This window comes from Haemaphysalis longicornis, unplaced genomic scaffold (genome assembly GCF_048455015.1).
Source record: "Haemaphysalis longicornis isolate Haplotype H1 unplaced genomic scaffold, Haemaphysalis longicornis Haplotype H1 scaffold_1, whole genome shotgun sequence".
NCBI classification, from domain to species: domain Eukaryota; kingdom Metazoa; phylum Arthropoda; class Arachnida; order Ixodida; family Ixodidae; genus Haemaphysalis; species Haemaphysalis longicornis.
The window spans coordinates 382012062-382024086 of record NW_027526203.1 but is presented as its reverse complement, the minus strand read 5'-3'; the positions used below and the strand labels follow the sequence as shown (position 1 = coordinate 382024086).

The window sequence follows — 12025 nt, the reverse complement described above, 5'->3', positions numbered from 1 at the left end:
ACTGACACAGACTTTCATTTTTCGCTGATATGGGTGCCTACCAGCCCGGTAATCATAGAATGACACATTAGCTGGTCGATAACAGCATCAACAATTATTTACAGCCTCGTTTATTCGTGTCACTTTCGGTCTCGACGAATCCAACACTGAGGCGGCCGCCATGACAGGAGGGGGCTCATGACATCACTTTTCTCGTCGCACCACGGTCGTTGTGGACACGCTCTGGCATCATGACGTCAGTCACTGTTACGTGAGGCACAAAGCGGAGCAGCGCTCGCCACCAGCAGCCAGCGCCTTGGCTCCCGGTAGCCCTGACGTCGGCAGCTTGGGTCGAAGCGCTGAAAGCGTATTGCTGATTCCGATGTCTGAAGGGTATACGTTCTGTTCTTTTTCGGGTGTGCAAAGATTAAAATTGATTTACGGTATGTTATACTGAATGTTTGCGGTTAAAACTTGCTACAAGATATCTCCAAGTACGAAAGGAAGCTATTTACATAATTAATTCGGCTTTGAAACTACGTGTCAGTACCCGTTAACCACGGGCGGAACCACACTGGTTTCTACAAAGTGGTCGCGTTGTACTTGTGAAGTTGAAGGACCACTTTTCGTGGGGCCACCTTCTCACCGTTAAACCCCGGAGGCTTTGCTGGGGCAACCTGGCGAAAGTTATCCCGCCGCGAGCGCACCAGGGACGAACGTATTGAGACGTGTACAAGCTGTTCCTGTGCCCTCCCGGTCAAGAGATTTCTTCGTTCTGTTTCACGCCATGGCTTCTTGATCGTTCTGACTAACTAAGGTGCGCCTAGTTCATGCGTCTCTGGGTACGCGACAGCGCATTCTATAGGGAGGTGGTGCACGTGACGGCACGTGAGCTGAACAGGTGCCTCCTAGCCACGGAAAACGCACGTTCTGGAATGGCAGTCGGGGCGTGAAGTGTCGCCAGTCTGTCTGTCGAAGATATTCGCGCCGTGTCACGTGATTGAAAGTGGTTCTAGTGTGGAAGAACGAACAATTTCTGTACCGGTTAAGCGCGGTCGAGCACACAAATACGCCACAAAACTGAAGCACACGCGCCGAGCAGTGCAGCAAGGAAAGCCAAAACGAGAAGGAAGGAAAGCGAAGAGCCGCAAACTTAATGCAGTAAATAAGTCTGTATCGCCAGGAGAAGCCATAATGCTTTTGCATGAAAACCACATAAGGAAATTAAGCACACGAGAAAAATAAGTGAAGCTGTTCTTGGTCGAGGCTTTCATGGGACGAAATGTGGTAACGCCGCCGCAGCGATGTGGAGAGGGCAAGCACACGAGCAAGTTAATCGAATGCTTGAACGAGATGCTTATAGAGGCAAAACGTTTCTGAACTACTGAATCTAGTGGCAATGTTTATACTTGTCAACAATCTTAGACAAGATAGCAATACATTTTTATTTATTTATTTATTTATTTATTTATTTATTTATTTATTTATTTATTTATTTATTTATTTATTTATTTGCAATACTTTCAGGGCCAAGAGGCACTACAGTAAGTAGTGGGGTGGTAGAGAACTATGACAACCAACAGTGGTAGTACATAGTATTACTACACACTTTAACAAATGAGGTTTTGTATGGCAGTCTTGAAGTTGGAGTGTTCTGAGATGGCAGCAGTGGAGCCGGGAAGGTGGTTCCAGTCAACGCCGGTTTTTGGAATGAAAGAATCATTATACTGGTTAGTCCGACAAGAAGGAACACCGACTTTGTTTACACGGTCTGTGCAGAATGAAATATATTTAGGCGGAAGCATCAGCTATTCTTTCAAGGTGAGTGATGTGGAAAAATATTTTGAGGAAAAGGAAAAGACCATGATATTTCCGACGTGCCGACAAGTCGTGCAGGCCAGGAACAGATTTCATTCAAGTGACACTGGCATTACGGCTATAGTTCGAGAAGATGAAACGAGTGGTACGATTTTGGATGGCTTCAATGGATTGGGCGATTGTGATTTTTCCGGAGCGCACCGTGATATTTGCATAGGCATTTTAGGTATTATTCGCAGATAAGGGATATTTGCATAGGTATTTCAATTAAAAAATATAGGGCTGCATGATATTTGTAGTTGCAAACGAATAATACGCCGTGACAAAATAAAAAAAAACGCTCGCAGCGCCCCCTGGTGCCAGTGTTCCAAGTTCAAAAGTAACAAAAGGTTCCAGTAGATGGCATGAGCAGCGGAACGCGGCAAAAATGAATTGGCGCGAACGGTAATCGATCGGCTGGCTTTGAAAAGTTCTGTGATGCTTAGCCTTGCGATTCGGGAACGCCAGGCAGCTTCGCTGTTTACATCAGCGTTCGCAACGTTCATTGTCAGTGAAGCTGGGCTTATTTTCTGTCTACTCAGAGGCACAAAACGCTTTGCATTAATAAGGATCCAGCGGCGACTACCCTGCGCAATAAATTGCAAGGACGTTGGTACCATAGTGCAGTCAAAATCGCATCATTACCGCAATGGCTCACCAACCCCCCGCTGTGGCTCGGTGGCTGAGGCGTTGTGCTGCTGAGCACGAGGCGCGGGTTCGATTTGCAGCCGCGGTTTCCGTTTTTCTGATGAACGCGAAAAACGAAAGAGCCAAAGTGTCGGTAGTTCGGTGGGCAATGATCATTCATTCCCGTGTGGAATAAATTAGTCTATAGATCCCCAATCTGGCAACGTTTCATAACCACGGTGTAGCTTAGGTTCGCACAACAGCAATTTGAAGGATGTAGCATCATCACAACGCGGTAGCAGCTTCCGCAGAGCTGCGCTACGTTTTATCGCTTTCGGCTCAAATGATTGTTTATGTCTCTTTTTTTTTTTTTTTTTTTTTTTTTGCCTGCTCAGAGCAGTTCGGGGCAGCTCCAAGCAGCCCAAAACTGATCCCACCACAGACTTTCAATGGGCAAATAAAATACGGAGCTGCTTGAAGCTGCTCATAAGTGCTTTGAGAAGACAAAAAAAGAGACCATTTGTCAACTTCTAATTTTTTTAATTTAATTTATTACGATGCACAGACTCACTAATCGTATGAGAGTAGATATTGTTCTCCTACTTGGCCATCATTTAACGAACTTATTCGAACAAGATAAGGAAACTCATTTTAGTATTGCTTCTTCTGAATACGTTGTTAGGGAACATCGTCCAATAGAATTGTTAGTATAGAATCTATATGTAATTGTTGTTTGCTCACTCCTGTTTTTTTTTTTTTCCTTCCAGTTTGATGTCTCCGTCAACTTCACCGAAGTGCTACCAAACATAGACGAAATACTGACAAGGGTATATCGTAGTAAGTATATGACTGACGACTTACGCTCGCTATGCTGTACAACGTGGTATTAAATGAATAATGGGAGTAGTGGTATTTCAAATCTTTCCTATGGCGCCGGCCCCGAGTATATGACGGCGAATGTATAGCCTGCTGACGCGGCAAATGGAAGAGCTGTCAATCAGAGCGTCTCCACACAACCAATGCAATTACTGCAAGCCAGCGCCAAATGTTCGCCTCTTCACGAAATGTCACGGGCAGCACAGCCTCCCCCGTAGCTTATAGTTGATATAGCACAGGACACGTATTCCTAAGGTCGTGGGTTCGTATCCCACACGAGGAGCATGTTTCTCCTCTTTCGAGCCCTTCAACAAACTTGACCTATCTCAACAGGAAAGCATGACGAATTAATCCCCTAATACCCTCTTCGGCCTGTTCTTGAAAGCTCCATGACTTTCCTTAGTGTTGAATATATACACGCGTTATGAAAATTAATTTCTTCGTAAGTTGAGTCGACAACAGGCATGAATGGCCAAACTTGAAGTTATTATCAAAAGGCGCTTCGTCATAAGCAGTCAGTTGATCGACCGTACATCCAAGCATGTTGAGCATCAAGGTAAATTCCGCTGAAGTATTTTTTAGTGTAAGCGAAGCTGTGGGTTTTCACCGGAGAAGAACGCGGCTGAGCATGGTCTCGATGGGGAGAAGAAAGCTCTCGAGCTTTCAGGAACAAAGCTCTATAGGGAGAAGAAAGCCATTGAGCTTTCACACACTTCCGCCCAGCGAGCACGCGTGACGCATAACACGATAAGCGAAAGCTAGGCCCACTCAGTGTATGCGGGCAACGCTGTACAGAGAGGGATGGTTGCGTAACCGTGTGCGTTCATAGCAGTTCAGTTCGCTGACAATAAACCTTCCTTCCGAACGAACTCAATCCCATGTCACCAATGGATACTGGCAGAACTGTCGTGCCGTTTTGACTCTTGAACACGCTATCATTCGTTATCGTTCTCCTTGCAATAAGCAGGCTATACTCTATAACCCGTATGTTTTAACGTTGGAAATGTCCTATAGGTAGGACTACGGGAATTGCGGTCAATGGAACCGACGCCAGGAGGTATCTATGGGCGTCGCTTTTGTAGCCGGACCTCAAGCCGTATGGAAGTCTCGTGACAGGCCTTGCTTGTCACCGGACATACGAGGTGGTTTATTTAAAATTGTTTACGCTTTTAAACCAGATTTTGATTATACGCGCATTTTCATGGGAAAAGCGTCGGATAAGACCCCCATGTTCAAACGATACATTGAGATTTCACGCAAGCCTCGGACAAGATGCGCCCTCTCCTGTCGAAGGGAATAGATCCCAAGAGTGTCTCGTCGCCTTCTCCTAAAAACAGGTGGACCTTACCCGTACTGGTTGACACTGACCAACGCATTCTGTGGTTCCCGGACATTGGCAGCATGATCAAGCTGGCCGATCTTTTTATAAAAAGCCCGGGAAAGCAACACCAGTGCTACTCTCAGGGATCAACAGGGCATCCAGGCGGGCATTAGTTGCCGGAAAGCGGTGGCGTAGGTAAAATGAAATTTTCAGACAACGCCATAAACAGAAAAAAGAAAGGAAGAACACCGTTGATGCGGTTTATTTTGAGGTTAGGTTGCTGTGATTCCCTCCCTCTGCATGTGCCTACGGCTGCCTAGAGTGGGCATCATCATCATCATCATGTCCATGCCCACTGAAGGGCAAACGCCTCTCCCGCAGATCTCCAATTATCCCGGTCCTGTGCTAACTGCGACCAATCTATCCCCGCAAACTTCTTGATGTCATCTGCCCATCTAACTTTCCTTTGCCCTTTGCCACGCTTGCCTTCTCTAGGGATCCACTCAGTTACCCTTAATGACCAACGGTTATCTTGAGTGTAGGGTTTTAACGCGACGACGCAACGTAGGCGATGAGGCGCGCCGTAGTGGAGGGCTCCGGATTAATTTTGACCACCTGGGGATCTTCAACGTGCGCCGAAATCTCGTACACACGGGCGTTTTTGTTTTCCGCCTCCATCAGAAAAGCGGCCGCCGCGGCCGGGAATCGAACCCGCGACCTCGCGCTCAGCAGCGCAACGCCTTAGCCACTGGGCCACCACGGCGGGCCAACGGTTACCTTGCCTTCGCATAACATGCCCTGTCCACGCCCATCTCTTATTTTCAATTTCCACTAATATGTCCTTAATACGCGTTTGTTTCCTCACCCACTCGTCCCTTGACGTTGCACCTATCATGTTCCGTTCCATTGCTCGCTGAGTCGTCCTGAATTGAAGTTCAACCCTTACTCTGGTTTTCTGAACTTTAATTTTCACGGAGAGTGAAAAATAATTAATAACACGGAGAGTGGACATCCGTGTTAAATTCCCGAAAAGTGCTATGTTTCAGCCGGGCACAATGTGCTTCTGAGCAATATTGACGATGCAATCATCACAGACCGTTATGTTACATTTTGCGTGCTTTGCAATCGCCGCAATCGGTCTCGAAACGAATTTAATGGCAGAAATTCTAGCAAAACTCGAATTCTTGGTTATTCGAACATAAGTGGTCGAAACAGGCCGGAAGGCGACAGCGCTATGGTTTGACGGGGATATGAATTCGTGCAAGTATGGGTCGTTGTGCCTACTATCCCTGATGCGTCTGCGGTGACCATTTCACTACAGGTAAGCAAGATAGCGTATTACAAATTAGCTTGGCTTCAAGCAAATATTTCAATTTGTGGGCTGCCTTATTGCGCTTTGTTTGCTGCACGAAGCCGCTCGTCGGTGTTGGGACTGGGCATCCCACCGCTGTCACTGATGTTGCGACACTGTCTTGCTCCGTCCGCTATCGACGCGGCGCAGAGCAGAACGATGAAGTTCTCGAGCCGACGAAAACTTGAAGCAACATTTATTTATGTACAGTATGTACAAGAGTAACAACAGCGTTACATGGCTCGCACAAAGGCGACAGAACCTGTCTACTCAGTGCCTCCGAAAAGTATCGCCGAAGAATGCCGCCGATAAGTGCCTCCAGGCGGGTTTTTATACCCCCGGAAGTCCGTTGTGGCCCCGAGAAGTTTTAATCGCTCCAATCACGACTCTGGCTGGCCGAAATTTGAAATCCAACAAATGGAGGCTAAGCGGTTGCGTCAGCCGAGCCACCCCGACGGGGAAAGGGAAGGCGACGCCGTCACCGTCTCAGCGAGCCACCTCCAAACAAGCAGCGGCCTGTCGGTTGCCGGTCGTTCACCCGATGCATGATGCGGCCGAGCCGCCGCGACGCAAAAGGAGGGGCGACTCTGCGGCGGTGCAAGTCTGGGCCTGTCGACCGCGGGCGGTTTGGTCTGGTTTGGTCGAGCCGTGATTCGGCCCCGCTGTTGGCGCATCGCCCCGTGTAACGAATTTGGGCCGGGCGCTCTGGCACAACGTCGGGTAGTTAAAGGAGCCATGAAGAGAAAATGCAAATTGGTTTTATTCGAAAGATTTCGTGTTTTATAGTGCCCCCAGCGCTTGTCCGGATACAAACGGTGCTTTACTCACTGAGAAATTAAACAATTTAGGTTAAAATTTTGATTTTCCCGCTCAATCGTGCGTTTTCGTGGTCCCAAGTGACATCACAGGAACCGACCGCTCTGCAGCCTAGCGTGCCTTCATTCACGCATCCGCCGTACAGGGTAGAGACACGTATACGCTGGCGCCGCCATTTTCGGGTGCTCGCTCGCCGCCGAAGCAAGTCATTGTGTCAAAACCGCGCTAAAATTATCGCCGCAACGCGGTTAACTGAAGAAGTTTGAATCATATTGTCTGTTTCGCGTTGCTAGGTTTCGTGGGAAACGAAAAGAATAACGCGTTGAGCCCGTTGGCCCAATTGCGGCGGCACGGGACCGTTCAAAGGTTGTCTTCACCCTGTACAGCGGTGTTGGTTTGTTCCCGCGTTTCTTTACGTTCCGTAACCTAGATGGCGCCACCATACCGTGGCAAGCGTTTGGTTTGTTTTTGCCCGCATTTAAACGTGGCTTGTTTTTGTTCAGGGAGAAAATATTCGTTCCCTGAAACAGTGCTCGCTCGACAAATGGGGTCACGTAAGACACCGTTGCTTGCGTCAATCGGCCATTGTCGTCTGAGACAACCCCAAGCCCCGTAGTGCTGTGCAGTTAAACCAAGCATGCTGTGCGCAGTACGAACAGCAGGACGCATCAGTACTTCTATGTTTACATGTGCTTTCGTAACTTCCACTGTTTGTCCCATCATTCTTATTGCTTTGTAAAGAATGTGCCCTAAATTTAAGCGCAAATCGCTCGTTCGTCTAGTTTGTAAGCTCTACCTAATTTGCGTCTGCTTCTGCCAGCCTCCGCCAATCGCAGAGCTTAGCTCATGTGACATCATAGGTTCTGTTGCGGGAAATGAGCTGGTGGGTCGCATGACCATTCCCGTTTTTCCTAATTATGTAGCTTATTTGAGCGAAGTTTACATTAAAAGTGGTGTCAGTATGATTCTAACGAGACAATCTTTTGAATGAACCAAACTTGTGTTTTCTCTTCATGGCTCCTTTAAGCGATTCTATGCTACCTCGAACCCTTCCAGCAAACTAGCTCTTCCGTACAAGAAACACGTGCGGCTATAACTTTACATTCCACATACTCTCCGCCGAGGCAAACCGTTTGAAGCATCTGTTTATGTGTCCATGATATCCCCAATGGTTAAGCCCTGCGAGCAGGACTTTCTCCATTATTTTCCTTTAATTTTGGCGAAGTTTTTAGCAGGCTCTGCACCCGACACTTTTCCCGCATATTCGTTCAACTACATGCATCGTTTCGGGTTCTAAGCGACTTCAAAAAGACGCCTCATGTACATAGGCGTGCGCAGAGTTCTCGATTAGGGGGGGCAAAGTCTTGCCGCTGCGCCCCCCCCCCCTACAGCAACTCCCGACCTCTTCCCACTGAAGGCCTAGCGGTCCGAACGCAGTGCAAAGAGGGATAGTTATAAAATTTTTATTTCAATGCGATGGAATATATACACATACAAAATGTTTGGATACAAAACAAAATAGATGGAACACATACAAAATATTTCTGAGCAGAAATTTTTACTTACATGTATTACATCGGCAAGGTATGGGGCAAATTTGGCGCCCCCCTTCAGATGATTAGGGGTAGCGGCCGCCCCCCCCCTGCCCCCCCTGTGCGCACGCCTATGCTCATATATACTTACAATGCCAAAAAATACATAATGGTTCAATAACCGCCCTAACGAACTTTGAGGTAGTTAAGTTAACTTTCGCAGCTCGGTTCAAACAAACATAAATATATGCGATGGTCCAAACAAGAATCAGTTTTCTGCGCGCTCACCACCGCGAACGCACCTGTGGCCGCAAACATGCAGCCGCAAATGTCCACTGACACCGGGGCCACGCTTGCCAGTTTTCGAGGGGAATCCGAATAATGACGCCTGTGGATGGCAGTTTATTATTTATTATACCTCAAAGGCCTCTATTCGGAGGTTTTACATGAGGGTAGACATTCACAGATAACACAGTGGTCGAAAGTCAGTACAAACGCTGTCCAATGGCTTCATGAAAATGGATGGGCCTGGCGTGGACCATGGCGTCGGCGGGAAGATCATTCCAGTCTTTTTGCTGTTTTAATATAAAAATAACGCTGATGGGCAAAGGGGAGCGCCTTTCCTGGATTAACAACCAATGGGTGGTGGACGCGTGTAGAGTGACGATGTAGTGTTTTATTAATGACGTTGGAAATCGCAATTCGTGAATGATAAAACTTATGAAACAAGCATAGCCGCCTAGCTTTACGCTTTGTTTCGAGGAGAGGAATATTAGCTTGTCTTTTTAGTTTAGTGACGCGCTGGTGTGGTAGTAGTAGTCCGGACAAATAAACCTTGCCGCACTGTTCTGTACAGATTTAAGTGTATATAAGTGATAGAGGTGGGGATCCCAGATTGCACATGCGTACTTCAGCTTAGGTCGGACAAGTGTTTGATATGTTAACAATTTGACGTGTGCAGGACAAAAACGTAAATTTTTGCGCTCATAACCAAGAACGCGGTCTGTGGCGTTTATGGTCTGTGGCGTTTACGCCGATTAAATTCATCCAGCGGTACACTGCACCAGGCCGTTATCCGGGAGAAGTCAATATTTCACACATATGTTGTTCATACGCGCAAGACTGAATTACACCGACCAAACACTTACAGAGGACGCGTCAACCGTGCCGTCCGCTACAAAGAACCACCAACTCGAAGACAGCTACCTAATTTTCAGTGTAAGGACTGTTTACTATTTTAACCTTCCCGCTCTCCTGCTTTGTCGCAACGAGGCACCAGGCTAACCAATCGGAGCCACGCTTGAAGTGAGTTGGGCGAGCAACAGGTCACGGCATACGAATGAGCAGGAGAAGGCGATATTTGCTGCGTCGTGGCAGAATTCAAGCTTTCAATAATCTGTGCTTCGATTTCATTGACACCAGACTTGGTACGCACTGCGCGCTCACCACGACCACATTTCTTTTATTCCAGTCGTAAGTTCTTATCATATATGCTTTGCTGGATGCACAGCAGTTGGCTGCAGTATAGCGAAGTACACTTCCAAAAGAGTTCTTTATGTGCCTTGTATTCTCAGGTACACAAAGAACCAGCCTGAAGTCATCAAAGCGTCACCACAAACCCACCTACCGCATGGAGGCATGCGTAAGGTGAGAGAGCGGGCTTTTCTCGTTCGGTTTTACACAGAGCATTAATATTTGTTCTCTTTTGTGAAAATGGCAAGAAATGGAGCTACTATAGTCTACAGTCCTCAAACAAAAGATAAAACTGTGGTGGTGCAATCGGATTTGAAAAGCGGCCTTTGTGCCGTTGCGAGTGGGGGCGACGTGGCTTGCACAAGTTTCGGCATTGCGACAGGTCTAACGTAAAGGGGTCATAGTCAAGCTCTAGTCCCTAAAATTTGACTGTAGTCTATTGGGTGCCGCCCACTCCCCATTCAGCTCTCCAGGAATCTCTCCTCAGATTTTTGCGTTACGGTAACAGCGAAAGCTGAGGGGACTCTAGCATTAGAGAGCTGATGAAGAGCGGAAAACCAGTCCCGGTTCGGTACCCGGTAGCTAACCGGTGCCACTGCCCGTGCGCAGGGCAGGTGGGGCCGGTTGTGCAAATGCGCAGGTGCGTCGACGGTGCACCGGGCACCATCCCAGGGCAGGTTCTATGCTCCGCTGTAACTTTCTGTTAACAGATCTCGCTGTAAAAAATAAATGGAATCAAACTCTACTGCGTGACCATATTCGTCGTCCACGGGCGCGAAAATTGCATGGTAAGTTGCATACGCAGTTGTTTCTGTAACGCAGCCGCCTCCCTTGACATGTCTATAGATGCATTCTGACTGTTCGGAAACGCTAGCGTATGTAAAAAAATTGATGTCCTAATGCGCGCTGCGACAAGATGTAAATCTGCAGCGCTAAAAGTAATCGAGGTTGTACGACGAGTAAGTATTTTGTAAAATTCATATAAAACATGTGAAGATTGTTCGGACATGCAAATTGTTGATTGATTTTACCATGAGGAATTTGCTTTTGATATGTCAACAGGGATTTAGTTATAGTTCCGTAAAGCTCGAATTTTTTTAACGTACTTGGCCCAATTTTTCGCAATACTAAAATGGTCAATAAAAAGTGTTGAAAAGGTGATCAATTACTTCTGAGTATGAATAACAATTGCACAGGGAACAATTATTTCTTAAGTGGCATGAATACACAATTTAAGTGTTTTTTATGTTAGACATTAGTTATTCGTTAATAATATATCTTCATTTCTTTCCCTCTTCAATAACCCCGGTACACAAAACCGTCGTGTAAGCATCGTACAGATGGTAAAACGCTTGTCTATAACTGTAATTTAAACTTCAACTACTTACATCTCAAAACTGCCAAAACATACGTTTTACAAACGTGTTGGCGACAAAAACGGTGGACTCAGACTTCAGAACACCGCAGTAGTTTTCTTCAAATCCCGCTTGGGCGAGGCAGGATAAGGCTGATAGTACGAAAGCTGTGCTTTAGACAAGCTTTCTACTGAATGTACACGTAAATATCAGGTAAGGTCACAGTAAGCCATCCTTGCTACGCGTGAAAAGCTTATTTTTTTCGTCGGAAAGGTACAAACAAGTCGGGGGAAATTGCTTTTTTTACACGGGCATTTTTTTACATGGTAGTAGTACATTCACACAGCACATTAACAACTGGTAATAGTTTCAACATTACATGCACGCACGAACTATGCATACAAGCCTTAAAAGCAGCCGTAGGTGGTTCCGTCCGTCAAAACGTTTTAACGGAAGTCGTTGCTGATGTTCCCATGATCAGGCCGGCGTTACGAACGGCGCGGGAGAGGAGGACAGAAGTGCCCCATTTTACTTACGCAATAACTTTGTTAACCAGAAATCGTTACGACCGGAGGCTACTGAAACTATGCTGCGCGAGACCGTGTGTGCCTCACAGCTTCGGTGGAGGCTGCTTCAGGATACCTCACGGGGCAAATATGGGGCACCAGCAGTAGTACAATTGGACTACTTGCGGCGGCTATTAAATCTCCGCCAAGTTAAAAATGTTGCAAAATTACCTTGATCTTCTCGGAGCGTCGCGATGCAAACTGTACTACTGCGACTTCCTTGCACCAGGCATCGGGCAGGGGCTGATAATTGCTACTCATGAACGCAACCA

General features: G+C 46.9%; 1 protein-coding gene across 1 annotated transcript in view; it reads left to right on the top strand.

The window, feature by feature from the left end:
* LOC144155207 (venom factor-like) overlaps nt 1-12025 on the top strand; it is a 161780-nt gene that overhangs the window by 126355 nt on the left and 23400 nt on the right. Inside the window, exons 31-32 of the mRNA XM_077686515.1 lie at nt 3231-3300; nt 9934-10006. Of these exons, the coding sequence (XP_077542641.1) occupies nt 3231-3300; nt 9934-10006 (143 nt within the window). The remainder of the gene's footprint in view (nt 1-3230; nt 3301-9933; nt 10007-12025) is intronic.